This window comes from Patagioenas fasciata, chromosome 17, assembly GCF_037038585.1.
Source record: "Patagioenas fasciata isolate bPatFas1 chromosome 17, bPatFas1.hap1, whole genome shotgun sequence".
NCBI classification, from domain to species: Eukaryota; Metazoa; Chordata; class Aves; order Columbiformes; family Columbidae; genus Patagioenas; species Patagioenas fasciata.
The window spans coordinates 6,156,766-6,183,830 of NC_092536.1; the positions used below are offsets into that span (position 1 = coordinate 6,156,766).

General features: G+C 55.6%; 3 protein-coding genes across 5 annotated transcripts; 2 read left to right on the forward strand and 1 right to left on the reverse strand.

Annotated features, from left to right (window-relative positions):
• Window positions 1-431: 431 nt before the first annotated feature.
• On the forward strand, window positions 432-9,780 carry ASPHD2 (aspartate beta-hydroxylase domain containing 2). Its single transcript, XM_071816083.1, has 4 exons — window positions 432-587; window positions 3,453-4,538; window positions 7,042-7,155; window positions 8,216-9,780. Exons 2-4 carry the CDS (start codon window positions 3,653-3,655, stop codon window positions 8,323-8,325), a joined length of 1,110 nt encoding a protein of 369 aa, XP_071672184.1. The 5' UTR covers window positions 432-587; window positions 3,453-3,652; the 3' UTR covers window positions 8,326-9,780.
• Window positions 9,781-10,724: 944 nt separating this feature from the next.
• HPS4 (HPS4 biogenesis of lysosomal organelles complex 3 subunit 2) lies at window positions 10,725-24,667 on the reverse strand. Of its 3 annotated transcripts, none has more exons than XM_065851945.2 (13): window positions 24,300-24,667; window positions 23,495-23,585; window positions 22,846-22,989; window positions 21,748-21,855; window positions 21,453-21,569; window positions 21,228-21,322; window positions 19,857-19,929; window positions 19,161-19,194; window positions 18,435-18,531; window positions 17,169-17,979; window positions 14,051-14,183; window positions 13,108-13,216; window positions 10,725-11,820 (listed from the first exon to the last, which is right to left on the reverse strand). In XM_065851945.2, the coding sequence occupies exons 1-13, from the start codon at window positions 24,326-24,328 to the stop codon at window positions 11,649-11,651; spliced, it is 2,013 nt and encodes a 670-aa protein (XP_065708017.1). In that variant the 5' UTR covers window positions 24,329-24,667; the 3' UTR covers window positions 10,725-11,648. The 3 variants fall into 3 exon arrangements, with proteins under 3 accessions (XP_065708017.1, XP_071672170.1, XP_071672171.1); XM_071816069.1 differs by lacking the exon at window positions 24,300-24,667 and adding an exon at window positions 23,846-24,250; XM_071816070.1 differs by lacking the exons at window positions 13,108-13,216; window positions 24,300-24,667 and adding an exon at window positions 23,846-24,252.
• SRRD (SRR1 domain containing) lies at window positions 24,480-26,308 on the forward strand. Its single transcript, XM_065851958.2, has 7 exons — window positions 24,480-24,601; window positions 24,681-24,721; window positions 24,797-24,933; window positions 25,014-25,112; window positions 25,216-25,370; window positions 25,589-25,634; window positions 25,908-26,308. The coding sequence occupies exons 1-7, from the start codon at window positions 24,480-24,482 to the stop codon at window positions 26,130-26,132; spliced, it is 825 nt and encodes a 274-aa protein (XP_065708030.2). The 3' UTR covers window positions 26,133-26,308.
• The last annotated feature ends 757 nt before the right edge of the window (window positions 26,309-27,065 follow it).

Here is a 27,065-nt window from a genome sequence, read left to right on the forward strand (position 1 = left end):
CATCTCAACTGCTGCATCCCTGATAGTCGGTGTCCCTGGAGTCAGCATCCTGTCTCTTGGGTGCCTGCATCCCTGGGTGCTCCCATTCCCAGGGCCAGCATCCCCTGCATCTCAACTGCTGCAGTCTGCAGCGCCTGCATCCTTGGAGCCATTGTCCCCTGCATGTCCTCTTGCATACCCCGGTGCCTCTGCACCTCCTGCATCCAGCTTCTGCAGCCCCACACACGTGTTCGGGGCCACCGCGGCGGGACGGACGCTCTCGGGAACCAGCACCCCCGTCTCCCGGCCGCTCCGTCCCCAGCCCGTCACCCGGGTGCCGCAGCCCCGCCGCTCCCGCCCGGCTGCTGGCTGCGGGGTGCGGGGGCGCGGGGCGGGGCGGGCGCGGGGGCGGGGGCCGGCCCGCTGCGCAGGGCGGGCGGTGCCTCGCCCGGGGCCCGCAGGCTGCGGCCCCGGCGCGGTCCCGGCGGGGGCGGTGCGGCCCCTCCTGCCCGGGCTGCTGGGAGTTGTGGTCCGCGGCGGCAGCGGCGAACGGAGCGGAGCGGAGCGGCGGCCCCGGGTGGCCCCACACGGCTTGGAGCGGGCAGCAGGTCGGTACCGGCGCGTCGCAGCGCATCGCGGGGGGGCGGGAGCGGTGGCCTCGGCGGGGAGCGCAACCCGGCCCCGCCCGGCCGGGCAGCGGGGCTCGGCGACACGACCGCGCCGGTGACAGCACGGCGGCAAGTGCCACTGCCACGCTGGGTGATGTGACAGCAGCACGGCGGAGAGCGCTGCCACAACGGGTGTTGCAGCCACAGCGGGTGATGCAGCCACACCGGTGACACCAGCTGATGCCGCCACGCGGGGTGACACTGTCACACTGGGTGAGACCAGCGCGATGGGTGACACCACCAGGGTGGCACGCCAGTGGCATGGGTGAAGTGAGCGCCCGCGGGTGCCTGGCCATGCTCCAGCTCTGTAGTAGCAGCCAGTGCCCTGCCTCACCCCGACACTCCTGCATTTAGAGGAGGCTCTTCACGATGATCCCAAAGGTGCTGCCACCGGCGCTGAGCCGAGGACAGACAGCACCGCCACACGTCCTCACCGCCACGGTGCCCACGGCCTGGGCACCTCAGCTGGGCTCCAGGAGATGCTGGGGCTCCCACGGAGCCACCAACATGCAACTTTCTGCTGCATCGAAGCCTCTCTGCCTTCATTATGTAACGCCGCTGCTGCCTGGCACAGTGCTCGCCTCCACGTCCTGCACAACTTCAGTGTGTTGTGGAATTGATTTCCACTCTTCTGGACTGGCTCTGACATTTATTATTAGCTGAGGAACCTTTTATTGGATCTCAGGCTGGGGGTGCTTTATGCAGCTACCCGTCTCATGCAGGGCTGTGGTGCTGCGTGCAGCCAGGGAAGGGTGACAGCACCCACCGGCCTGGCAGTGGGTCCCAACCACGCAGCATCTGCCAAGAGCAGTGCTGGCGTTTAGGCCCTGCTCTGCCCCCACCCGCACAGCCCCTACAGAAGGTGGGTTTGGGCAGGTTTGCAGTGGGTCTGCTTGTGCCAGTGCAGGGGACAGCTCTGGGCTGGATCTCTGGGGACACTCTGCCCGCTGTCCCAGTGCAGCCCAGGGCTCGCAGCCCGAAGGCTCTTTGGCTACAGGCTGCACATGGGCTTTGATCTCCTGCTGCTCTGATGGTTTCCCTCCAATTTTCCCCGCTTTGAGGTGCTGGCACCAGCCACAGGGCAGCAGTGGGGCCATGTTTGTGCTGTGCCACACTTGCATGGGTGTGAGTGACTCTGGCTCTGGGACCCCGAGTCTGTTGCACCCCCAACTCTGCCCCTCCCGTGTACTCGCTTTGTTCGTTGGCTCCTGGACGCGCCTGGCTGCTGTGCTGAGCAGCTCCCTGCTCGCCTGTCAGGGTAAGAGCCACTCTGAATACAGATCATGCCGGGGCTGTGCCTGCCTTCCCAGCCACACTCCAGCACCGCGGAGAAGTGTGGGGGATTGTGCTGGCTGTGGGGAATAACCCTGGGACCGGCTCCATGGCTGCGCCCTGGGCGCCAAGGCCTGGGCTGGAGAAGTTGGCATGTCTGGAGGGATGCCAGCCGGCAGGCAAGGTGGAAAGTTATCTTTAAATTCCCAGGAGGCTGTGATATGCCACGTGGATTGCAGATCCTGGAACGGGACACGCAGGCAGTGTGCTACAAGGAAGTAGGATGGAGAGAGGCTGTCTATATGGATGTCCTCTCCTCAGGTGTAAAACTGCCCAAACCTTGTGTACCCAGCCCTGCACAAGGGCCACAGCTGCAGGGTCAGGTTCCAGACAAAGCTCCACAGCTGAAGCTCGTTCCCTTTGCAATCAATAGGGAAATCACCTTCATTACCAGGCTGCAGGGAGGACTGGGAAGGGTTTGGATGGCTTCCCTACTTCATAACTCAATCTACTCCTTACAATGCTCTTACAGGTGAGCTCCCATAGCATCTCTTTCCCTCTTACCTGTATCATCCTTGTTTCACATCTCCCAGATGATGACCTCTTGGTGCAGGCCAGGGCAGCCCTCAGCATGCTTCCCAACCTAGTTTGGGTTCCCCCTCCATTTCTGACCTGTTGCCTTGTCTGCTTCTCTGCCCCTGCTGCTCAAGGTGTCCAGGGATGGAGTTTGGGGTGAGCAAACATCACTCATGGTTGTGAGAGGTTGGAGCATCTTCTCTTTTCACCAAGCTGCTTCCCAAGAGCTGTGATGGTGGGGCAGGACAGAGCTGCTGGGAGTCATTGAAGAAGGGACAGGCAGCAGCCACTGGTTGTATAGCAGGATTGTCCCCTGCCCAGGGAGGGGAACACGCTCTGCTTTTTGAGCCAGGTGTGTGGAGTGTTGCAGTGATGCTGGGAGCCATTCACCTCCTGTGATGTGTGAGCTGGTAACCTCTGGTCAGTGCGATCAAACAAGCCAACCCCAACCTGCCACCATCGCTGCTGTGCCCTCGCCTAGCTGGCCAAGCTTCGGTGTCCCCGAGGGCAGAGACACGGGCTCCGGGCTGTCAGTTCAGTCTCTGGAGGGAGAGTGGTTTCAGAGCATGTAGATCGAGGGGATAAACTGATGTGCTGCCCGATAGGGCTGTTAAGTGTCTATTCCCAGCTTTGCCCTGCTGCCTTATCAGTCAGATTTCAGATGTGATAAGACAACAGTGGAGGAGAGAAATGGGAGGAGCAGGAGGGGAGACAGTTTCCTTAGGCAGTGAGAGCTGAGGTGCTGGGCTCTCCCTCCTCACCTTCCATTTGAGTAGTTGTGGAAGATGCTGTTGGGAGGAGTGGGGTTTTTCTCAGCATGGGATGGTGTTTGGCTTCTGGACAGGGAGGAGGACTCCTCATCCATCATCCCTCCAAGAGGAGCGAGAAGCTGGTGCTCCAGCACATGATCCCAGCAGGGAAACCACCTCCCTAATGTCTCTGTGTTTCTTTCCTCAGAGCCTCCCTCCAGCGCTGCCTTTTGGGATGATCGGCCCAAGAGCACGGGCAGTGACTCCCCGGGCACATCACTGCTGACCCGCAGCACTGGCACCCCCAGGCAGCCTGGCTGCTGATGCAGAGCTCCTGGGCGCGCAGGGGAGAGCCGCAGCTCCGTGTCCCCATGGCAGCCCCTTCGCCCCACGCCCCGGCCCATCTGCATGGTGTGGGTGCCCCTGAGGAGCACCAGGACTGACCGCTGGGCCCCCCTGTGCGCAGCCCCCGCCCGCTGCACCACCATGTCTCTGGAGTGGCTGCTGGACTGGAGCTGGTCCCTGGACGGGCTGCGGGATTTCATCGCCACTGGCATTCAGTCGTTCCGGGACTGCGACACCAGCGCCCTGGCCGCTGTCGCCTGCCTCCTGCTGCTCTTCGTCTGGTACTGCTACCACGTGGGGCGGGAGCAGCCTCGTGCCTACCCCACCGTCAACGCCCTGATGCAGAGCGCCGAGGCCAACGGTGTGCAGAACGGCTTCGTCTACTGCCACTCGCCCGAGTGCGTGCGCTGCGCTCACCACGACGGGCTCAACCAGAAACTCTACCACAACCTGCAGGAATACGCCAAGCGCTACTCCTGGTCTGGCATGGGCAGGATCCACAAGGGCATCCGCGAGCAGGGCCGTTACCTCAACAGCCGGCCCTCCATCCAGAAACCAGAAGTCTTCTTCTTGCCGGACTTGCCAACCATGCCCTACTTCTCCCGGGACGCTCAAAAGCATGACGTGGAGTTGCTGGAGCGTAACTTCCAGACCATCCTGTGCGAGTTTGAGACCCTCTACAAAGCTTTCTCAAACTGCAGCCTCCCGCAAGGATGGAAAATGAACAGCACGCCCAGCGGGGAGTGGTTCACCTTCTACCTGGTGAACCAGGGCATGTGCGTGCCCAGGAACTGCCGGAGATGCCCACGGACGTACCGCTTGCTCGGGAGCCTCCGCACCTGCATTGGCAACAATGTCTTTGGGAATGCGTGCATCTCTGTGCTGAGCCCGGGCACCGTCATCGCTGAGCACTACGGACCCACCAACATCCGCATCCGCTGCCACCTGGGTAAGTGCCTAGTGGGGGGGTCCGTTCTGGCTGGGTGTCCCCACCACAGGCAGTGCTGGGAGGCTGCAGCCACACCTGGGTGCAGGAGCCCACAAAAGGCCTCTCGCACCCTGTACTCGCCCAATTCAGCAACTAATTGCAGCCCCAGGGCTGGCTTAGGCGGCTGCTCCATTTCAGCATGAGGAAGTTTTGGGGTTTTGGCAGCAACAGCCTCCCCAGGAGAGACCAGTGTTCAGTCCCCACTGGGTGCCCAACCTCCCCAGGGTCCCCAGCACAGCAGCAGGAGTGTTTTGCCTCCTCCTCGAGCAAACCTGGAGGTGTGGGCTCCTGCCGGTGCATGATACGGGGCTGGTTTTGTGCAGGGGTCTCCAAACACCCCTGTCTCTGCAGCACCCCTACCTCCCATCGCGGGATGCGGGGTAGCCGGGGGTGCTGCTCCAGTGTGAAACTTTTTCCCAGTGCCACACCTCTGGCAGCTCCCCCTCTCCCGGGGTTTCAGGTGCTCTGTGCGGACACAGGCAGATGTGAACAAAGCTGCTGCTTTGGTGCGAATCAGGGGCCCCAGGGTGTCCCCTCTGGCGGGTGAGCGCGGGGCTGGCGGCACGGTGCTCCCCGCACTGTGGGTGCCGCGATGGGGAGAGCCCCTGCGGCACAGATGGTCGGCGCTCTGCCGTGCTGGAAGCAGCACAGATCGTGCCGGGGGAGGCACCGCACGGGCCATGCTGGCAAACACCGAACGCGCTTGTTCAGCCAACTCCTCTCGGGTAAACACACTCAGGCAGTGACTGGCCATTTATTTAGAACTGGAATCAGTTCTCAGGGCTGCTCCCAGGATCTCTTCATGCCCAGGTATGGGGGGCTGGGATCTGCCCTCGCTGGTGCCCAAGACAGCCCAGCACCCGGCTGCCAGCTTTCCTCCCTCTCCAGGGAGATGTGCTCCCCTTGCAAGGGCTGAGAGGGGAGTGGGCTGGTGAGGTCCAGGTGAGATGAGCCATGCAGGTCATTCCCTTGTCCTTCCATGTTTCCCAGCTCCATCTGCCCCACAGCTGCTGGCCCCCCAGCCGGGACACAGCACTGCACTGGGAACATGCTGACAAGCTGCTCGGGCACTTGCTGATGTCCCCACCACGGTGCTGGGCGCTCAGCACTCACTGTGCCCAAGGCACAGGTGTGGTTAAGAGACAACCTGCCCTCCCAGGCCAGCTTGGTCTGCAAAGCCAGAGCAGCCGGCAGCACAGCAGCCAAGTTGCTCTCTAGGTTTCACCCTAACCCCGCTGCTGCTCTGCTGAACGCACAGGGCTGAGCACAGGCACCGGCTCTGCCCTCCAAGGGGAGGGAATGACCCTGGGGTGCAGGTGTGATGAAAAGGCTGCACATCACTGGCCACCTCCTCCCCACCTCCCCTGGCTGCTCCGCTCCCTCTTTGCAGCTGAAGCGTCTTCAGTTGAGGCTGTGCTGCAGGGAAATGGCTTTGGGGTTTGTAGGCTTTGAACCACCCGTTAGAAAAGCAGAGCAGCTTTTTGTGCTCCTGGCTGTCCTGGGCAGCTGGGAGTCCCTGCTGCGCTTGCTTGGTTTTGGCATCACTGTGAGATCTGCTCCTGCTCGTTTGCTGCATCGTTACCATTTGCAAACCGCGTGAGCCCTGACCCCTTTCTCCGCTACGGCCGCATCCTCGGGGCAGGTTGACTCTGCACCAGCTGCAACCGTCCCCAGCATTGCGGGGGGTGACATTTCTGATGCAGGGGGTGGTGGGATCAACCCTTGTTAAATTGGCTTGACTTGCATTAGTGTTTCAGGAAAAGACCCATTTTATCTCTAGGATTGTCCTTCTGCTTGTGGCCTGCACAGTCTCTTCCTTTATGAAGGTTTCGTGACCCTCCCCTGAATTTCTGTCCTTGCAGCTGCCTCGTGGGGAGAATTGGCAGCATCTCAGGTGGGGGACCAAGTGACAAGGAAGATGCTGAGTGACACAAGGTCAAAGGGCAGCTTGTGGCAGAGCTGGGAATTGAGCCCATTGCTTGAGTCCCAGTGCAGCATCTCCTCCTACCCAGCCTTGCCCAGGCAGGGGGATTGCAGCAGAGCTGGAGGAAGCAGAAGGCAGGCTCTGCCTTCAGTCTGTGTTTGTGGGCTCTGGGGACTCAGTGGCTGTTCCAGGTACAAAAGAGGGTGTCCACGATGCCGAGTTCTTTGGGGTACAGCCCTGCAGCAGCTGGGGCCGAGAGGGGCAGGAGGGAGCGGGCAGAGGAGCAGACAGGGGCTGAGATGCACAAGGCTCTGAGTTCCGCCTGCAAACGCAGTGCCAGCTTTGTGATGTTCTGAACCTGCACTCTGCCATGCGCCGGGTTCAGCACAGCCTCTGCTGCTGCTCTCTGCAGGGAAGCAGCCCCTTGGCAGCAGCATGGAGCCCGGGTGGAGCTCACCATATGCATTTCAGGGCTGCTCCCTTCTCCCAGGGAGTGCAGCACTGCCTGACCCTCCCTGTGCTCACTCTCTGTGCCTGCAGGTCTGAAGACGCCCAGCAACTGTGAGCTGGTGGTGGGGGGTGAACCGCAGTGCTGGGCTGAGGGCCGCTGCCTGCTCTTCGACGACTCCTTCCTGCACACGGCGTTCCACGAAGGTCAGTGCAGTGTGGGGCCTCGTCTCACACCAACAACAGCACCGGGGTGCGGGGCGAGCTGGGGGAACAGCGTGACCTGTACCCAGTCCCTTCTTCTGCTAAGGCACCTGCAGGGCTGGTGGCAGCTGCATCCCAGGGGTGACACCACTGCTGCCCTCAGCTGGCACCAGGGCTGGCGTGGTGGGGCTCAACCCCCCATGAATGCTCCTGGCTGCTCCAGGGCAGTGGAGGGTTCCCATGCTCCTTGCCCTGGGGAGCCCCAGGACTTGTTCCTGCTGCCAGCGCAGCACGGGGCCCCCGATCCTCTCCCTGCCACGGCAGCCAGCACAGAAACACTTCCCTGGGCTCCAGTGCTGACAGCCTCGGCCTCCTCTGGCCCTTGCTGGTGGCAGCACAGTGGCTGCAGTGGTCCTGGTATGAGGCAGCGGCTCAGTGATGACGTGCCAGAGGTGCCTTTGTTTCTGGTGCAGGGAGAAAAGCGTCATGCTGGCCTGTTTTGCTGCCTCTCTCCATCACTGATGGAGGCCGTTCAGCTTCAGCTCTCCCGGATTAACCGACATCATTTGTTGATGGCATAAAAGCATCAAGCAGAGCGGTGAAGAGTGGGAGAACAAAAGCTGTTGCTCCCACATCCACCCTGCTGTGGGGTTGGGAAGGCATCTCAGTGCGAGGCCGCGGGGCCGGGATGGCGCAGCGGCAGCTCCCTGCACAGTTGAGATGCAGCTGCACCGAGGGCAGGCTCAGCATCTCACTGCTGCCTGCACCGGGAACCCGCCGGCTCTGAGCACCCAGACCAGCCCTGGAGCCCTGGCAGGGAGGATGGTGCCCTTGCCAGCTGCTGGAGGCACTGGGCTCCCAGGGAGCAGATGTTGTTTACTGGGGTTGTACTGAGCAGATGCCTCCCTGCTGCACGTGCAGGCTGGCCATGCTGCTGGGTGCAGGCGCTGCCCGGGGTGCAGGCAATAGCTTCCCAGTGTGGAGCCCATCACCATCACATCGAGGCGAGCATCAGCCTCTGCCCTGGGAACGCAGCCTCAGCCCCTGCTTGTTTCCCCACCAGGTCCCCCAGAGGAGGGTCCCCGCGTGGTGTTTATGGTGGACCTGTGGCACCCTAACGTCGCTGCTGCGGAGCGCCAAGCCCTTGACTTCATCTTCGCGCCGGGACGGTGACGGTGCTGCCAGTGTCATGGGTTCCAGGGCGGCCGTGCCGGCTTGGCTCCGCCATGCATGGACACCCGCCGTGATGGCACATGGCCTCGGGGTCCTCCCTCTCGGGGCTCCTGTAAATGGAAACTGTCACCTGTATCAACACCCATCTCTTTATTCCCATCGTTGGCTTCAGGGATTATTTTCCAACACGCCAGCGCATCGCCTGCCCCCCATGGTTCGCTGTAGCACCACGCCCGTCCGTGTTATGTTGCTACTGTGTTTTGCGGTGTTCAGAAGTAGAGTAACTAAACCAAGGGTGTTTGTCTGAATGTAATAATGTAAAACTACTTGTGGTTGTCAAAAGAACAGCACACACACATCAAACCAGCCAACCGGCCCAGCGCTGAGCTCAGCCTACCTCTACCCCTGTTGCTGTCCCCAGATAGACAGACAGATGGACACCAGAGGCTGTAGCAGGCACGATGCACCCCGGGGCAGATGAGGCAGGAAAGGCAGCGCTCAGCCTGCAGAGAGCTCCTGCACCACCAGCCCAGGGGCTCCTGTCCCCCTCACAGCAGGGCCCCAGACCACAGTTCCCATCCCTCCTGCCTCAGCAACCCAATGTCCACCCTGGCGAGGGGACAGTGCACATCAGGCCCCACTCTTTAATCTGACCAAGGGAGTTATCAGTTGCCTAAATCCCCTCCTGGCTTTGTCTGCAACCTTCAGGTTTTCACCGCTCAATCTGGGAAGCCCCTGGCAGGAAGGGACACGTTGAGAGCGCAGAACAAGGCTTTTGTCTGTCCATAGCAAAGGGAGGAGGTGACACTTCCTTCTAATGCTCCAGCATCTCCTCTCCTGAAACCAGAGCGAGCATGCAGAGCAGCAGCTCACACATACCTGACAGCACAGGAAAGGTTTCCCAAGGCAGCAGGTTTTTCGTTCTGCAGCCCAAGGGATGAGCCCTCCACCCTGGGACTCCTGCCTGCCCAGCAACAAACGCACTTTTCCTGACTTCGCCAAGCATCCAGGGTTTGCTTGGGGGTTTTGGGGTGCAGAGCTACCGTAGGGTTTATAACACACTACAGGTGAAGCACAGCATGTCACAGGTGCTCACTGCCATCCTTGCACCTCTGGTTGGGACGTGGCTGTGCTGGGGTCGGTGGCCTCGGCGTGGCTCTGGGGACTGCTCGCCCCGGCACCCGGGAGGGAACACAGCCCACCTCCCCTATGATTTCTTTACCAATTTTTCAGTGATTAGATTGCAAGATAAGGCAGAGATTTCAAATACATCCAAGAGATTTTTTACACCTGTCTTGTTACAGAAAATGTGCAGTGCATGATTTCTACACGCATTGACTGCCTGGAACCAGACCCCAAGGAAGCAGGCTGGCTCGGCAACTGTCTTACGGTTTGGTGACATTCATACAGTGGATAAGCAAAGATTATCAATAAACTGTTGTGCTGAAAACAGAATGGGCTCTGCCTGCTGGTGTAACTGCTCCGGGGTCAAGCACAACACAGAGGCGTTGGGTTCTGCTGAGGCAGCTGCTGGCAGGGAAGGAGTAGGGAACAGGCCTGAGCTGAGTTTACAAGCAATGCTTTAAAACACCCAGCCCTGTGACACTTCTGTCCTGCCCAGCTGCCCCAAATCCAGCACCCGACATTCCCCAAGCACAGAGCCAGCCTGGCAACACCAGAAATGGCTCAGCACAAGGCCTTGGCCCTCATTCCCAGCACTCACATGCTCAGACCGGACCCAACCAGCACACTAGCTGCTCCTCATCATGTTCTACTTGAAATGACCGATTTTTAAACATCTTGTCTCCAACACAACCATTAACTCAAGGGCCTGGAGATCTTAGCTGTACTACCGCAAGATGACTTTCCTCTTAACAGTCAAAGGACAGAAATAGGTCTCAGTGGCCAGATGCAGCTCAAGAAGCACAAGGGAATGAAGCCACCCCAGCTGTTCACTGCCGACAGATGGCACAGCAGATTGCAGAGGAAGATTCCTCACGACAGCAGGCAAAAGCATCTATTTTGTGCTTTGCTGCTGTGCCAAAACTCCCTCCTGTCCCTCTCAGGCTTTTCCTTCAACTTGTTCGCGTTTCCTGATGGAGGATGCCACCACCTCCCAAAACACCCGGCCAGGAGACAGCGGCATCCCCCTCGGAGCAGCAGTGTGGTCTGGAGCTGCCTTGCAGCTCTGTTGCTGTCACCATGTCACAGTAAAGCCACCAACACTTCCACCTTCAGTGATCTGCTCAGACCCTGACAAGTGGCTGCTTTGCAGGGGCGGTGGAAACAACAGGCACAGCCTGTCCAACCCCAGCTGCACCAACCCCATCCCCAAACCCTCACACCAGGAATCACAAACACAACAATCAGGCAGTAAGGGGACACTAGCCGCTGACACATTGCACTTGGATGAGTCTTGGAGACTCGTTTATTGTCACCGTCACGGTGATGTGTGCATCTGTAACAGCAACAGGCCCTGAAAGCCCCAGCACAGAGAGTGGCTGCCAAGGGGCTGCAAACTTGCTTTGGTCCTGGTAGCTCAAGGGACTCCCACTTGCCTTTTGTCAACAGAACAGACAGCAGCAAAAGTTAGGAGGTGAAACAAGGTCCTTGTGCAGGAGGGACCAGGAGGCTGAGGTGCAGGCAGGGGGTGTAGAGCCTTCATCACCGTCACCATCACCACAGCCCCAGTGAGAGGCCGGCGGGAAGGCAGCTGTGGGGGGACAAGGACCTCTCTGCTGCAGCGATAGTATCAAACCCCCTGACAGCTCCTGTAGGAGGATTATGAGTTTTGCAGCACTTATTCTATTCCAGTTAGGCTGAGAACAAGCTGTTAATTAAGGTAAGGCATTACATCATGGCAGGGGATCATTTCTATAGATTAAGAGATATAAATAAAGCCCAAGTCTGACCAGGGCAAGTGTAGGCACAGGACTGCCAGTAGATGCAGTGTCTGACATCTCAAAGTCAGCATTACTCAGCAGCTCACTGTCTGTATAGCTTAGGGCAAGAAGAGGTTTGACTTCAGGTCAAGGCACCCCAGGAGCCTCTCCCTGCAGCAGAGAACCACAAACAGTCCCAGAGTCAATGTAAACCAAGCAGCCCAACAGCAATTTTCTATCTGCAGCCTTTGGTAAGAGCCAACACCAACACCAAACTGCACTGGCACAGCATGAGCTGCAGGAACAGAACCTGTTCCCCAGGGCAAGGCAGGCTGAGAACCCGCAGACGTAGCACAGAACCTCCTGCCTCCCACCGAGTAAACGCCTTTGAGATTTTACGTATTGGAGATGAACGCTCAGCATGGGCTCAGACGCGTGGGTTCAAAGCAGGTTCACTCCGTGCTTCAGCAGCTTTTGCTTGGCCTTGCTGGGCAGGCTGAAGGCGCTGTCATGGGGGTTGGGGACGCCCGAGTTGCGGAGCGGAGCACCCAGCTGCTGGAAGTAGGTTTCCTGGACAGGGTTCCGGCAGGCGTACACGGCTGTGGAGGCGTTCCTGGCAGGGCAGGAGAGAAGGCAGCGGTCAGGATTCACAGCTTTGGGCAAGATCCCCTTCAGCTCACCAAGCTGGGCACTGGGATACTGGTGGCACTGGACTCTCAGCTATTGAGAGGAAATTTTAGGTCTCTCTCAGCAGAGCAAGGGAACCCAGAGCTAAAATAGGCACCAAAACCCCACAGTGTGTTGCCAGAGGTCACAAGAACCAGACCCCCCTCCTCAAGGATCGGGGCATCCTAAAAGAGAAGCATCATATGCCTCATCCCCTAGGACACATGTGATGAAGCTCAGACAACAGTCACATAGTGTAACCGCAGAAGCTCAAGTCGTTGATGAGAAGTCACCACTCAGGGTTTACCTGGGAGAGGGCTGGCAGGGAGCAAAGCAAAGGACTCTGCACTCCTCCTCGACAGAGTAAAGCAGCAACTGATATGTTTGCTGACACCCTTCTGTGACAACTCGCCATAAAAGAAAGCAGTTTTAGTCATCTTGCTACTCAGTCTGATTCACACGTGGAGTTGCTTTTTTTGGGGCAACGCAGAATCCGTCAGCTTGGCCGGTAGAGAATTTAAGGAGCCAGTCAAACTAACGCTAAACAAGGAGTTCTCCAGCACTGGAGTGTGTGATTCACATTCCCTTGGCAAGCTGCGTCAGGGAAGTGAAACACCGTAATTCCCAGAAGCATCTTTATTTCATCATGTTTTGGACAAACACGTGGGGCCAGTCGAGCAGAATCTCTGCGAACTCACAACATGAGCAGCGCAGGAGCCGGGCTGCAGCTCCGGGCCAGCATCACCGTGGCTGCGATAAGACCATCCCGCCTGGCGCATTACAATGGAGTTTGCCACGCACATCACAGTGTGTTCCCAACCCAACACGCCGCGCAAGAAAACAAAATCTAGGTTGCCAATTCTGGGCGCCTTTGGCTCCCAGCCGAGACACAAATTTATTAGGAACAGCTATATTTAAAACTGCATCTTAGAACCTTATGGCGCCAAGAACTGGCAATATTCTAGCGTTGTATCTTAATCCAAAGCTGTGGCACAACTTGGGTGGCCCTTCAGTTCACTCACCCTGGTGCCATTCTGGCCTCTCACCACCCAGACCACACTGCAAGCACAAGATTAAGTAGCCCACAACTAAACTTCAGGGAATAAGGTGACGCAACTGACCCTCGGCAAGAGACACCAGTGTGATTCCCCCAAGTGCCAAACCTCAGTCAGCCCTAGGAAAGGGGTTCTGCCTCTCCCATGCGCCCCAGGGAGCGGTTCCGAGCACCCCGTACCTGACAATGACCTCGGAGGCGGCGGGGAGCTGCCCAAAGTCGCTGTGGATCAGCGTGGCCGCTCTCAGGAAGTGCCGGTCCAGGGGCCCCGGTGTGCGGGGCAGGTTGGCTGCGGGACAGGAGCAGGGGTTGGGTTACAAGCCCAGGTTGCAGAGGAGCGTGTCCCTGTGTGCTGAGCAGGAGCAGGCTGCAGACACTCCCACACACCATGGTACTCACAGAACAGAGACTGGGTGACACCCCAAACCCCAGTGTCAGCTCACTGACACTAGTTAGTGAGGGGACAAGAGGGCCCAAGACCTAGGTTGCCCAGAATCACAGGGGTTTCTCTCTTCCCCTAAACCACTTCTAAGCTGGAGAGAGGCAGGATGCTGCTGGTGAGGCTGCCAGAAAAAGGAAAATATTAGAGTGAACGGGAGCAACACGTCCACGGGGGTCTCTGTGTGTTGAGGGTCCACCCACCAATCCAGGGCAGCACTCGCTGAGCTGCTGGCTACGACCTGCTCCCAGATCCTACTTCTTGTAGGCAGAAACGACTGACAAACACTCTGTTGTACAGTGGGACAAAAGGCATTGCACCAGGAACGAAGGAAGTTAGGGGGGGAGGAGGGCAGGTTTGAAGATGGTGTCGAGTCCTGTCCTCAGGCGTAGCCCTCAGCAGAACCCCAAGCAACACCAGCAAAGTGCCAGTGGCAGCTGCTCCATCTCCCAGCGGCCTCTGGCTCCCATCCAAACAAAGCGATCAGTAAGCCTCAGCAGATTATAAACTCACAAAAGACAAAGCTTCCCCAGTAGGGCCTTACAACCAGGTTATCTGGTAAGAGTTACAGCAAGCAACATTTCTGAGAAGTTGTCTGAAGCATGATAAAAGGTTACCATAAACCTCCTCTCCTCCATATTCCCTCCTGCAAAGTGGCTGCTGTTCCGGAAGATGAAGACTTACCCGTGAGCACGTTCTGAACACAGTCGTAGTGAGTGAAGCTGTAGGTTGTCTTGGCTGAGGATGAGGAGTCCTTGGGCAGAGTCTCCCTCAGATGAACCTCAAGGCCATTCAGAGAAGCCAGACTGCTGTGGTACTGCAGATAGGGCAAAAAAAGGCACCTGTTAGATTCAAGCCCTGCTGGGCCTGACTCCCAGGGAGGTACCGCAGGGAGCTGGGGTGACTGATGTCGATGACAAGGGGACCAGACCCCTCCATGATGTGCTGCCCAGGGTGCCACCCAGGAATAGCTGGGAACATTGGGGATGGAGGAAAGGTCACAAGTCAGTGAGACTGGCACTCAGAGAAGGGCACTCCAACCTGAAAACAAGCCATTAAACCCCCTGATGCTATTAATTCTGGGAAAATGCAAGACTCTAATTGATTTGCCATCACACATTACTCTCCAGGGTTCATTTCCAAACCCTGGCCATGACTTTAGCAGCAGCGAGGAACATTCCTTTGCTTACCAGCCCTTATTACACCAGGCAGGCAGTACAGCATAGGATGCAGCTTTACACACCAGCGCTGGGTCCAACTCCTGGCAGTGTTCCCTGCAGCAGCCTCCACAGAAGTGAATCTTCTAACAGGCACCCTGCTCTGAGCCCCTGGGCCACTGCAGTGCTGGGCCAGCACCAGAGAGAAAAAAGAAAAGCCAAGGGAATAGCCTCAACTGTGTGTTAACACCAGCCCCACATGGAGCAAGGGATTTGCACAACAATGCACTAATGTGAAAGCCAAGCTGCTTGCCCAGCTGGACTTTCAGTAGCCCTGGCCATGCTGAGGGTCGGTGCAGCAGGCAGGGCATGGGTAGGACCGAGGGACCCGCCGGCAGTGCTGGGATTATCTCCATAATCCTCCAGCCTGTCTGTTCCCCTCACCGCGGAGCGGATCAAACCTCAGTTCAGCAGGACAGCAGCGTCCAGCCTGCCCTTGCACCCGCTGGGCATGGAATGGATTTTCTTTTCTGCGCAGTGAAATGAAAGGATAAGACCTAAACCGCGGTGGAAAGCGAGCCTGAAAGCCGCCAAATCCTCCTGCTCTGTGTTGGAAACCGCCCTCCCAGAGGGATGATCGGTGCTGTCGGCTCCTCTCAGATGCACAAGGAGCATATTTTACCCTTCTTTGGTGTCATTCAGGGGCCTCAAAGCACTCGACAAACATTAATTCTAACTAAGCTTTGACATCCCTGAGAGCCGAGGGTGATTTTTAATCTACAGATAAACAAAGGAACAGATGAGCTGAGGTTCCGCCTCAAATCCACCCTGGTGCCAGCAGCAGAGCCTGGCTCTGCCTCCTCCAACAACAGCTTCCTCCTGGGGTGTCCCCGCAGGAGTGTCTTCTACAAGATAACAAACACCTGCACCTGGAGGAAGGGCGTAGTCAGAAAAACCCAACCCCAGTCACAACCCACGCTAGGTGACAGTGCAGCTTTGCTGAGATCCAAAGCAAGAGCATGTGAGAGGGAAGCAGTGTGTTTGGGAAAAGAGGAACCGGAATGGAACAGACTCTGTCAGCCCTAGGGCAATGCACAAAGGAAAACCAACCAAGATGCCAAGCAGCACTGATGGGCACCTGATCTGAAGACTTCATGAGCTGAATGACAAACCGCACCAGGCCGGGCACGCTGCTGGCGCTGCCCAGGTGTGTGACAGAAGAGGACATGCAGGGTATCACCAGCAGAGCTGTCCCCCACGAGACATTTCATACACTACCTTTGTCCCCCAGATGCTCCTGCAAGTCAGAGACGAAGCAAAGCAGAGGTCGGTTTTCAGCTGCAGCTGTTGGGAACCACACCAGCTCCCAGCACAGCAGAGCCACGCTGTCAGCCAGACCAGAGCCACGACCGGAGGAAACCTTGAGCAGCTGCAGGTACCAGTGCAACGCGGCTGACCTGCAGCTCCAGAGCATCCGTTCCCACCTGCCTCATCCCCCTCTCTCCTCATAGCCGGAGAAGACATGGCAGAGCAGGAGCTTTTGAGCAGCTGCCTGTTCAAAACAAGCAGGAAGGGGACAGAGTGATTTGCTGTGTCTGGTGCAAAACGCCAAGGCTGCACCTCATGGCCTCGTCCAATTTTGCAGTAACCCTTTCCTGGGCATACCAACCCTCCTGTGCTGTGCGGAGCGGCAATCCCCTCGCTTATGGGGGGATCCTCTGAGTCCTGGAGCTTGGAAGGAAAAGGAGTAACCTTGAGCTCTGCTAATGCTGGAAGCAGGGTTAGTCTGAGCTTTCCTCCACCTTCCAGTCTGATGGTTAAAGAAATTAGGTTGTTCCCATGGCAACTGGCACATCAAACAGGGCTCTGCAGCTTTGACTCAGCTCCCTGGGCGGCGGTAGCGGCCGGCAGCAGCTCTGCAGCCTGATGCTTCGCCGGAAAGTGACGGGGCCGCCACGTCCTTCCCCACAGCCCCGCGAGCGGCACCACCTGCCAGGGAAACCTCTGCACAAAGCAAATCCCAGCAGGGTAACTTGGGATCGCTCTGGTGCAGCACCTATCGGGAGCACCCAAATGACACGCTTCACTCGGATGCCAAGAGCAGCATCAGTGAGAAGAAGGCTGGGGACGCAGACAGACAGACTTTCACGGAGAAAGGAATCACGTCAGGGACTTGCTGCCAGACACATCTCTGGTGCTTTCTGAGTGAGAAGCTGTGACGTGAAAAGTGGAGGTTAAACAGAACAAACCTGGCTTTCCAAAAAGCACTACAGAACTGATGGGGTTTCCCAACAAATCCCAAAGCCAGCAGAGGCCCTTGGCAGCCCATGGGGCTGTCTGACGGCCACACCTACACGTTCTGCTCCGGCGCTGGCACCGACAGACAACAACAGGCAATAGGAGCTGCCTGCAAGACGATGCTCTCACCTCTTGGGCTCACTGCGATGTTCGTGAACAACCGCCCACGAAGCTTTGGTTGCGGTGACAAACCCTGAGCCAAATGGCTTTGCCTTGCACAACACAGAGCAGGTGAGCAGATGGGAACAGCGGTGTAACACTCGCTCTTCAGTGTAACCCCTGTCATCCCCCCCACAGACATGCAGCACTAAGGGGTTCTGCGGGTGTGCAGAAGCTTTGCCACTCACCACGTCCTCCACGGAGCGCTGGTCCTCTCGGAGGGGATCTTCAGCCAGCAGGGAGAGCACAAGCCCCTTGATGCAATGAACGTACAAGCTCATTTTAACTGGTTTGCAGTGTTTGCTTGACTCCACACCACCCTGGGCCCTCAGAGCGTCCACCCGAGGCAGCTGGACACTGTCCCCGCTCTGGGCACAGCGTGTGTTCTCTGACTGCACTGCAGTGCCCGTGCAATCCAAACCCTGCACATCGCCACCAGCTGCACCGCTGCTTTCTGCAGAGATGCTGCTTTGACTTACAGTCCTTTGCTCATCTTGTTTGCTGGTTGCAGAGTAACTTGGGGAACTGTGTTGCTCAACATCAGCGTCCACAAGAGATTTCCCCACATTCTGACTCTTCGGCTCCTGGGCGTATGGGTTTGGAAAGGAGAAGCCTTTCAGATACAGACCTGCTGCTTGACCTTGTTCAGCAGCATGGAGTGTGGAAAGGCTCGGCAGCTGCTTCGTGTCTCTCTCTGCTGGGAATGACGCTTTGCTACTGAGCTCTGAGCTTTTGCTGTCTGGGCTGCTCGGTATTGCAGCTGAAGAATTCTTTGCACTGGGTTCCATCTTGGTGAAGCCCTTCGGAGGACCCGTGTTTACGAGGCTGCCTGACTGTGCAGCACCTTCTGCTGCAGCTGTGCCTGAAGCTGGCCAAGGGCATTCCTGCACAGAGATGTTATTCAGGGCTTGGTTTTCATGAACTCCTGTTGATTCTGGCAATGTCTGGGAGCACAGAGCATTTCCCTCTCCTCTGGGGCTTGTGTCGGACACAGGTGACCTAATGGGAGATGATGAGTTGGTTAAGCTACTGAATAGGATCTGTTTGGAGTTATTAGACACCTAATGACACTATTAGCGTTCAACAGCTAATCTATTGCCTGCTATAAAGAGCATCTGCCTCAGAAAAGGATGGGCTGAAGTCTAGCACAGGTGAAACACAGGGGCCGCTGGTGCTGCAGATACCTGGGAACATCACAAAGTGCAGAGCAGCACAGTGAGCTGAGGAACAACAGAACATCGCAGCAGCTCTTGGGAAACAGTTCTATTTTAGGCTGCTTCATGGCAGAGAGATGGACACCACAAATTCTGTCCAGCCTGGAAGATCTCAGGCAGCTCTAACAGCCAGACGACAGTCTATTGGCAAAAACAGTTACGACAACCAGCAAGAACACAGTGCCCTGTGTTAGCTCCCTTGCTGAAAAATCCCCTCAGTGTGTCAGATTGATTTCCTACCTAGACATCCACTCCACTGGAAAGTCTCGGAGCACTGAGACTTCATCTTCTGTTAGGAATACGGGGATGATACGGACACCCTGCGGCAATGGAGAATCTGTAAGAGCAATGGGGGTTTGAGGATTAAATTAACATGCCTCAGCATAAGGAACAGAAGCCAGATCCATGAGCACCCAGGCTTCCATGGGAGAAATGATGCCACCATCCTGGGTCACCACAGCTACCCACAGCTCACTAGGCAGCACCTTCCCAGCCTCCTCATACACTTAATGACTCACACAGTTATATTTTCCCTTTGGTTTTGTTTGTTTTTTTCCTAACCATCCTGGCAGAATATCTATAAACTGATGCTTCAAAATGATGACTGAAGGTTTGGACAGAAAGCATCGGCCATCTGTTTTCAGGGCTCCGTCAGTGGCCAAGTAGGCACATGGGTAACTGGAATTAAAGCAGGCACGTTGGGAATCTGCAGAACTGACAATTAAACCCAAAAGAGCAAACTTATTTGTTTAGCTGAAGGAAGGAACTGGTTCTGATTTCACAACACCCACTGGCACATGCTGCTTAGTGGCAGCAGCACCCTCAGGGACGCACTCCTGCATCCAGCAAGAGCTTTGCCATGGATCCCCGAGAACCAGTTCATGCTCTCGCTGCAGAGAACACGACCCAGCGTGTTGTCCGTATGCTGTGCACTTGGCAACCAGTTCTCTGCAGCTGCATGCTCACCAGGCTCACGCTGCTCCTCACCTCCAGGCTCGCTCTGAAAGAAAAGCCAAGAATCAGCTCCGTGCTGTGACTCAACCCCTGTCAGCCCCCGCAGCTTCCTGGGGCTGCAGCAGAGCCCAGCCCAGCCACTTTGGCAAATGCTGTGACTGGTTTACCATGCTGGGCAATGATTTGGTTCTTAAGCAGCCCTCACAGCCAAGGGGACTTTGCAAGAACCAAAATACACCCAAAAGCAAGGACAAATGCCACAATCTGCCACTACTGCCTGCTCAGGGCACAAACCCTGGGTTCACTCAACCAGAGAAAAGCAGAGGCCTGATCTGTATCTGGAGCTTGATGGCTTGTTCGTATATCTTGAGCCATGTAAATAAATACTTTTGACAAGCTTTAATGCAAACAGAAATTGACCTATTTGTCACTTTCAGACATTTATTTTGTATATTTAGCACTAAATACCTAAACTTGGGTAAAAAGCTAATCAAAACATCACATAGGTGAGAACTCATGAATTCAGTAATTTAAAGACCAAAAAAAAAAAGGCAAATTTCTAGTGCAGAAGTCTTGAAACCTTACTTGATTTACTCCAAACATTTGTACTTGCCAGCAAGAGCGTGCGTAAGATTGGTGTGAGCAGAGTTCCCAGGCTGCATCCGTAGCACTGGGTACCTGCACTCAGGAACGTGTTGAGCAACATACCTGGTGCGAAGACTCATCACCTTGCAGGAGAACTTTGGCAGTGAGAGGTGGCGGCAGCTGGGTGCTCACAATCCTGAAAGGACACGACAAAGTCACCTGTGAGCAGTGCTGTTTCCTGAGGCTCAGCCACAGAGCCCAGCACTCTGACCCAAAAAAAGGGTCAAATCCACTCCAAACTCAGGAAAACCATCCGTGGGCATTTATTTTGAGCTAACAAATCTGGTTTTGCCAAGTCAATAGCTAAGACAGGCCAATCCATACAGGCTTCCTGCTGCCCCATGAAGAGCTGTGGGCACTGGGGAAGATTTGGAAAAACTGGGCTCCCAAAATTGCTCTCAGTCTTTCCGTTTATGTCTTGTTGAGATCCACATTCTGGAGGTTCTCCAAAAGACTCTAAAGTAGAAGTTTAACTCGAATACAAAGCCCTTTGTAGTGCTGTAGTAAGATTTGCAATTCAGAGAACTTGGATGACACTTGGTGTAAAAGAAAAAATCTCTACGAGACAGAGCAGCGAGACACAAGCGTGGGCGATGGGCAGACACAGGACGAGACTCTGCTTTCAAGTCAGCATCCACTCTGCTGCAATACGCTGCCGGCTCCCCAGTGCTGCAGTGACTCGCGCTCCGCGTTCTGAGCTCATTCCCTTGAAAACGCCTGGCCTGCCTCTGCCAGACCTGGAAAGATGCGCATGTTGTGGCACATTTCCAATGTTCCTAAATGGTGTTACAGGAACACTTTATGCCAAAGAAAAATGGTGCTAGAATGCTACTGCCAAGAAATTCTCAGATTCCCCCATCTCCTTTCAAGGCTGCCTTTGAGGCTTTCCTTGATGCTGCTCAGTGCCACATCTGCACCATCTCCAGCTAAGATTAATCTCTGGTTGAAAGAAGCCAACATTTTTCACGGGAAATTCTGGCTCATTTGTCTGCACACTTCCTATCAGTATAGAGAATGGTCCTGGCCAACCAGCCAGTCAAAAAAGAATACATAGAGATACACACACACGCACTGTTTTTGCAAGAGAGAATGGGGAAAGAATAACATTCACATAACTTTCTTTTTCTTAGTGATTTGCACCTAAAACGCCTAAGAGAAGTTCAGTCTTCACATTCTGCTGAATATCAAAGACAGTAGATTACTACTAAAACCCAAACCTTGAATCTTTTCCATGCTTCCATTTCTCTCACTGATAAACACAAGTAACTGTTCACCCTCTGTGCAATAGAGCAGCAGACAGGGGTCACCTTGCCTGGAGCATTAACGTTCCTGCCAATAACAGCAGTTCTGTGTGCACAACCAGTGCCCCTGCTCCGAGATCACAGCCCCGAAAGGGGCAGATTTAATGTGCATATTAACCCTTTAGTTACTTACAAGCCCTTGTAGAGAATGCAGCCTGCCAAGACATGGGGGGACCGCTGGCAAGTCTGCAAGATGAGAGCTGCTTTCAGCAGAAGCAGGGGGTCCACCTGGAGCAGGAGAACCACAGGAAGCTAAGCCAGCAAGTCCTGGGAAACTCTCAAAGCAGCAAATAAAACACAAAAGCACTGACACTAAGGCAGTGCTAGAGCCAGACACTGCAGAGGACACTGCTTTTACCTTTGTTTTGTCCAGGTTCCAGAGAGAATTGAAAATCTTGTGGAGGTCACTGGTGTTGTTTTGGATATGTTCGATGTATCTGTCCCACTGCTTGCTCAGCTCCTCCTGAGAAAATGCCTGCGGACAATAAAAACCCACACAGCTGTCACGGCACAGAGGGGTCAGAGGCAATCCAGCTGGGGCAGCAGCTACACGTGACAAATCTCGTGAGGATGAGGAGGAAGATGATATCGAGAGGAAGCTACTTTAGACCAAACATCTAGGAAACCTCTAGCAGACACCCACCCCTAATTACCATGTACGCAGGTCGCACGGGTCCATTGTAGAAGATGAAGAGGCTGATCAGCTGCTCCAGAAAGCGCCTGCAGCTGACGTCAGGGAGATCCACGGCACAGCCCAGAGCCTGCGATACAGAAAGCCATGAATGAAGAATGTTTCCTGACAAAACCAGGCACAGCAAGTGAGAACAACTCTTATCGCGTTCAGCTGAGTATCGGGGGCATACAAGGAGCTCTGTAGCAGGCAAACATCCCCCAGATTCACAAGTCAGATGAAAAGGAAAATCAAAAATACTCACAGAACAGCCCTGGCACAGACAGGATAAATAAATATCACAAATCCAGCATTTTAGACACACTCCCTTCCCACATTAGATGACCTAGCTCAGTGCTCTAATAGCTGAGAACATTTTCCTGAAACTAAGTACATAAAAATATTCAGATTAACTTGTTATTTACAGAAATGAAGATGCTTCATTTAGTGTTTGAGTTGTCAAGAGAAATAGAAGCAACAGAGCCCAGCGAGCCTGAACAGCAAATCAATTAAACAGGTCTGACCAGTCTTGGTCCGGTTTCTAGGGGATGGTTTGGGGCATTTCTGTCACAACTCTGTCCCACACTCCTCTTTACACACTAAATGTCTGTTGACACTGACAAAGCTCTGCAGTGGGGAATACTGACAGTTAGAAGAACGGTCAGGCTGCCAAACAGGGAGACCAAGTCCTTGGTATAAACTGCAGCACGTTGGAAACTGTTTCCAGTCATCACCAGTCACCCACAGATACACATAATGATGCAAAACTCAATGCTTTGCAGCCACTGTCAAGCACATCTTAAGAAAACACACTGGATCTGGATACATAAATGAGGTACACAAAGCTTTTCACTGAACAGTTGAAGTGCTGGCCACAGCACACGCCTGCAGGCTGCAGTGAACGAAACTGAAGTGCCCTTGCAACAGCAAGTTGTGCATTGCAAGTTCCCACTCCAGCTTGCCCCAGGTCTTGCTGTGTGCAGCCCAGGGCTGGGAAAAACACAACCCTCTTTGTTTGATGCAGTAGCTCAGACCCTCCCTGCCCTCACTCCGTGACCTTCCCCAGACCTCCCAAACTCACCCACAGGTAATCGCCATCCACCAGAACCGCAAACTTGAGCTTCCTCAGGCGAATGAGGCTCGGGGGAGCTCCGGAGATCTCGGTCATGCAGCGCACCACGCCGGCAAGCTGCCCGCACAGCAGCTCCTGCTGCTCCGTAAGTGTCTGGCAGGGAACAGAGAGGTTGGTTTATTTTACTTTTAAAAGGACATAGAAAAAAAATCACTACTGTATTCAAGTATAAATAAAAATGTATTATAAGTTCAATTCAATTGTAAACCAATGTGTAGCACAGGTAAATTTCTGGGGAAATAAACAACTGTATTGCATTCTTTCAGGCAGCACAAGGACACAGAGTTTATTTAGGAGCAGTTTCATCCCTTGTGTGTATTTAGACACCACCAGAACAGACCTGGACTCTGCTGGATGACCCCGCCAACCAGGACCCGCAGCGAGGGTGCAGAGTCCCCCCCACTGTGCCCAATGAAGTGAGGGCTGGTGAGGGCCCTCCCCAGCTGCCTCCAGGCACACAAGTTTTCCTAAAACATCTGTGAATACTACATAAGAATTAATCCAAAGCTCCACCTGAAAACCCAGCCATTCCTGAATTGGAATTATCAGCACAACGTGAATATTCCCTTACGGGCACCAAAACTAAAGCAGATGTTACCTGAGAAGGATAAAAATAACAAATCCCAGCACTTGTAGGATCTCCTTCTTCCTTAACCTTCGAACCATCGTAAAGGAAAAAGTAATTCCACCTAAAAAAAAAATCAAAGCATTGGCAGAAATGACTGCACATTTGAAAACTGTTATGCTTCTCCTTCTCTTTTCTGTTATTTCAGGTAGAGCAATAAACCAGTTATTACAAATGAGGACAGATGCGGTTCTCACACAATCACACCAAGTTTAAACCTGAAAGCAGCACTAACACGGTCCCACACTATTACCCTCGGCCACTTTTGTGGGTTTAAGATAAATCTTGTAACCGCGGCCAAGACATGAGGAAGGAGACACGGACCTGTGAGAAATCCTCTGATCGCAAGCGCGCGGAATAATTATCATTAAGCATTAACCACGGGTAGACCGAACAACTCCCACAACCTGCTGCTGTTCATTCAGCTGCTACTCATTGCGCTGCCGCCTGCGCCGGCTCTCCAGAGCATGGGATGGGGGTTTCCCTAGAAATCGCCCACTCGGGCATTTATTCGGTTCACAACCGCCAGGGGTTAGGAACTTTTTCCCACTCCCGCTCTCTGGCCGGATCCCCCTGGGACCGGCCCCGCTCCCGGAGCGACCCCCGGGACTGACAGAGCCCGGCGCTGCCCCCCCAGGGGACGAATCTCCCGCGCCACCAAAAGGACGAACGCGCCTTGACGGGGCAGCAGCGCGGCCGCGACACCGGCCACGCGTGACCCCCACAGCACCGAGGAGCCGGTGACACCGCCCGGGAGGGCCTGGGGTAAGGGGCTCACCACGGCTCCGGCGCGGCAGGACGGGCCATGAGTGCCGGGAGCGGGATCGTCCCTGCGGAACGGCCGCACCGGGACCGCCCGGCCCGGGCTCCTGCCGCCGCTTCCGGGAGGCGGCCCGCGCGTCCCGTGACCGCGGCACGTGACCGACCGCGCTACGGTGGCCGGGACGGAGGGCGGTGCATGGCGGCGGCGGGCGGGTGGAACCTGGCGGGCGGGCAGCAGCAGCGGAGGCGGCGGCGGGGCAAGGCGGGCGAGGAGGCGGTGGAAGGCGGTGCGGTGCTGCGACGGCTGCAGGAGGCGCGGTGAGTGTCTGGGCCCGGCCTCTGTGTGCCCCCGTTCCCTGGGGCTGCCGGTCCTGCTGACGCTGCGCTCTCCCCACAGGGACGACCTGCTGAGCTCCGGCTTCTGGGCGGCGAGCGCCGGTGCGTGTGGGGGGGGATACCAGGGGGGAAATCACCGGCCGCCCCCCGGCCTGACGCGTCTGTCCGTGCCCACAGGAGCCGTGCGGGCCCCGCTGGCCGATTGCGCGGAACCGCCCGCCCACTGCGTGTGCTACGGGCTTGGCCGGTTCAGCGGCTGCCCCGCCGCCCGGCACCAGCTGGCGTTCCTGCTGCTGCTGCTGGAGGAGCTGCGGGTGAGCACGAGGGAACGGGACCGGAACCGGGGGGTCCCGCCACCTCGCCCCCGCCCACGGCCGCCCGTCTATCCCCGCAGGTGCCCCCCGAGCGCTGCGCCCTGTTCGACCCCGCGTTCACCGCCCGGGAGGCGGCTGTGCTGGAGCAGCTGGGGCTGCGGCTGCTCCCGGAGAACGAGGTGAGGGACCGCGGAGACCAGAGTCCCCGGATCTGGGGTGGGGGCACCGTCGTGCCGCTGCCGGGGGGCTCGGCTGGGACAGGCAGCACCGGTGTCCGCACAGGAGGGGAAACACGGCGTTGAGGGTTCGGCCACGCTTTTCTACATGGTGCACTGCGGTAAAGCACTGTACAACAACCTGCTGTGGAGCAACTGGTCTACGGGGGCCCTGTCCAAAATGGTCATCATCGGGAACAGCTTCCGTGGCATCGAGGAGCGGTGGGTGCAGCCCCTGGGTCCTCTGCTCCAGCAGTGAGCTCCCCTCCTTGCTCCTGCACTACTTAAGACAACCCTTCCCCCGTTTTGCCCATTTTCAACTTGCTGTCCCCTTTGCAGTTATCAATCACCTCTTTCCTATCCCACCTACCTGGTGAGAAAAGTTGTCTAAATTTCACAGGAATGTGGTATCTAACACTGGTTACTTTGTGTTATTCTAGACTGTTGTCAAGAGTATTGGAAAGGGATTATTCTTACATAGCGAAGGTATGAGCCACTAGTTTTTTAACCTTATTGTTTTTACAAATTACCTCTTAATGATAAATTAATTGCAGTTGGAAAGAAAAGGGGGGGGGTATTTTAAAAATCTTGTATTCCTGGCCACTACAGTATAAAAATGAACCCCTTTAGGATCATTCCACATTCTTTGCAGAACACACAGCGGCTGAGGTTAACATCACAGCATCTTCACCAATTAACTGAAATTTGCAGAAAAGTTCTTCTGCATAATACGTAACCTTTTCCTCAAATGCTCTTTAGGTGTTGAAAGGGACAGAGGAAGTGGCGCTCCCCACGCACCCTCGGTACCTAGACACCTTTAACGACACCTCCGTCCACTGGTTTCCCTTGCAAAAGCTTAAGGGACTGTCTCCTGAGGTCTGGAACTTTGTAGAGGAGCCAATGTACCAGGACTGTGAGGACCTGGAGATCATCCTGAAGGAGGACAGAGCCAAGTGGCACAGCCTGGCTGCCACGGAGTCCTGAGCAGGCTCTGCCACGGGGCTGCAGCTCTTCCCGCGGCAGCTTCTGTGCAGCCAAGATGAAGCTCAGGAACCAACATCATCATCGTGCTCTGCCAAAAGCAGCAGCACCCAAACACTGAGCGTGATGGGACATTTTTATATCTTACTTATTTAATAAACGATAAAGCTGTGCTTTGACTTCCACTCGGTTAACTACAGCAAACAAGTTTAAAATCTGCCTTTTAAACCATCCATACCACATGATTGCTTGTTTGATCCCCTCCCTTTGCATATGCTACACACATTTAGAAGCATCAGGATGGAGAAATTATTTGAGAGGGGGTTGTAGCTGAGGGTGTTGTTGTCTAGTTCTAAATGCAGGCTTAGGAAATCTTTCTCATGGGCAGATGCCTTCAGCTGTGCAGTGCTACTGAAATCAGCATTACATCTGTTCTTCTGTGAAGAACCATTTCCCTCTAGGAAAACAAACAAAAAAAATCTCTTTCCCTCCCTCTAGGGAAAAAAACTCTCCATTTCCCTCCTTCACCTCTGAGCTCCAAACTGCTGCAGTCCCACAGCACACGTTCTGTGAATTTGCTGGAAAAAAGTCAGCCCCAATGCAGCTCTGTTGAGATGGCTGATGGCCCACAGGCAGGCACTGTGCTGAAGGTGCCGTCAGCACATGCCAAAAGGTAGGATGAGGAGAGAGGAACCTGCTGCAGGAGGGAAACTGTTGGGACAGTAACTCAGGGCCAGAGTAGTGCAGCAGGAAAGGAGAGGCTGTGACATCTGTCAATGAAGACCTTCCGCTCATCTGCTGCTGGACCAGATCCACCTCCCATGGTCCCTCCAGATCTGCTGATAAACCCATCAGGGTGGCAATTACACAAGCATCAGAACTGCTTTTTCCTCCCTTAGCACCAACTTCCACAGGTCATTTCATCTCTTGCCAGTG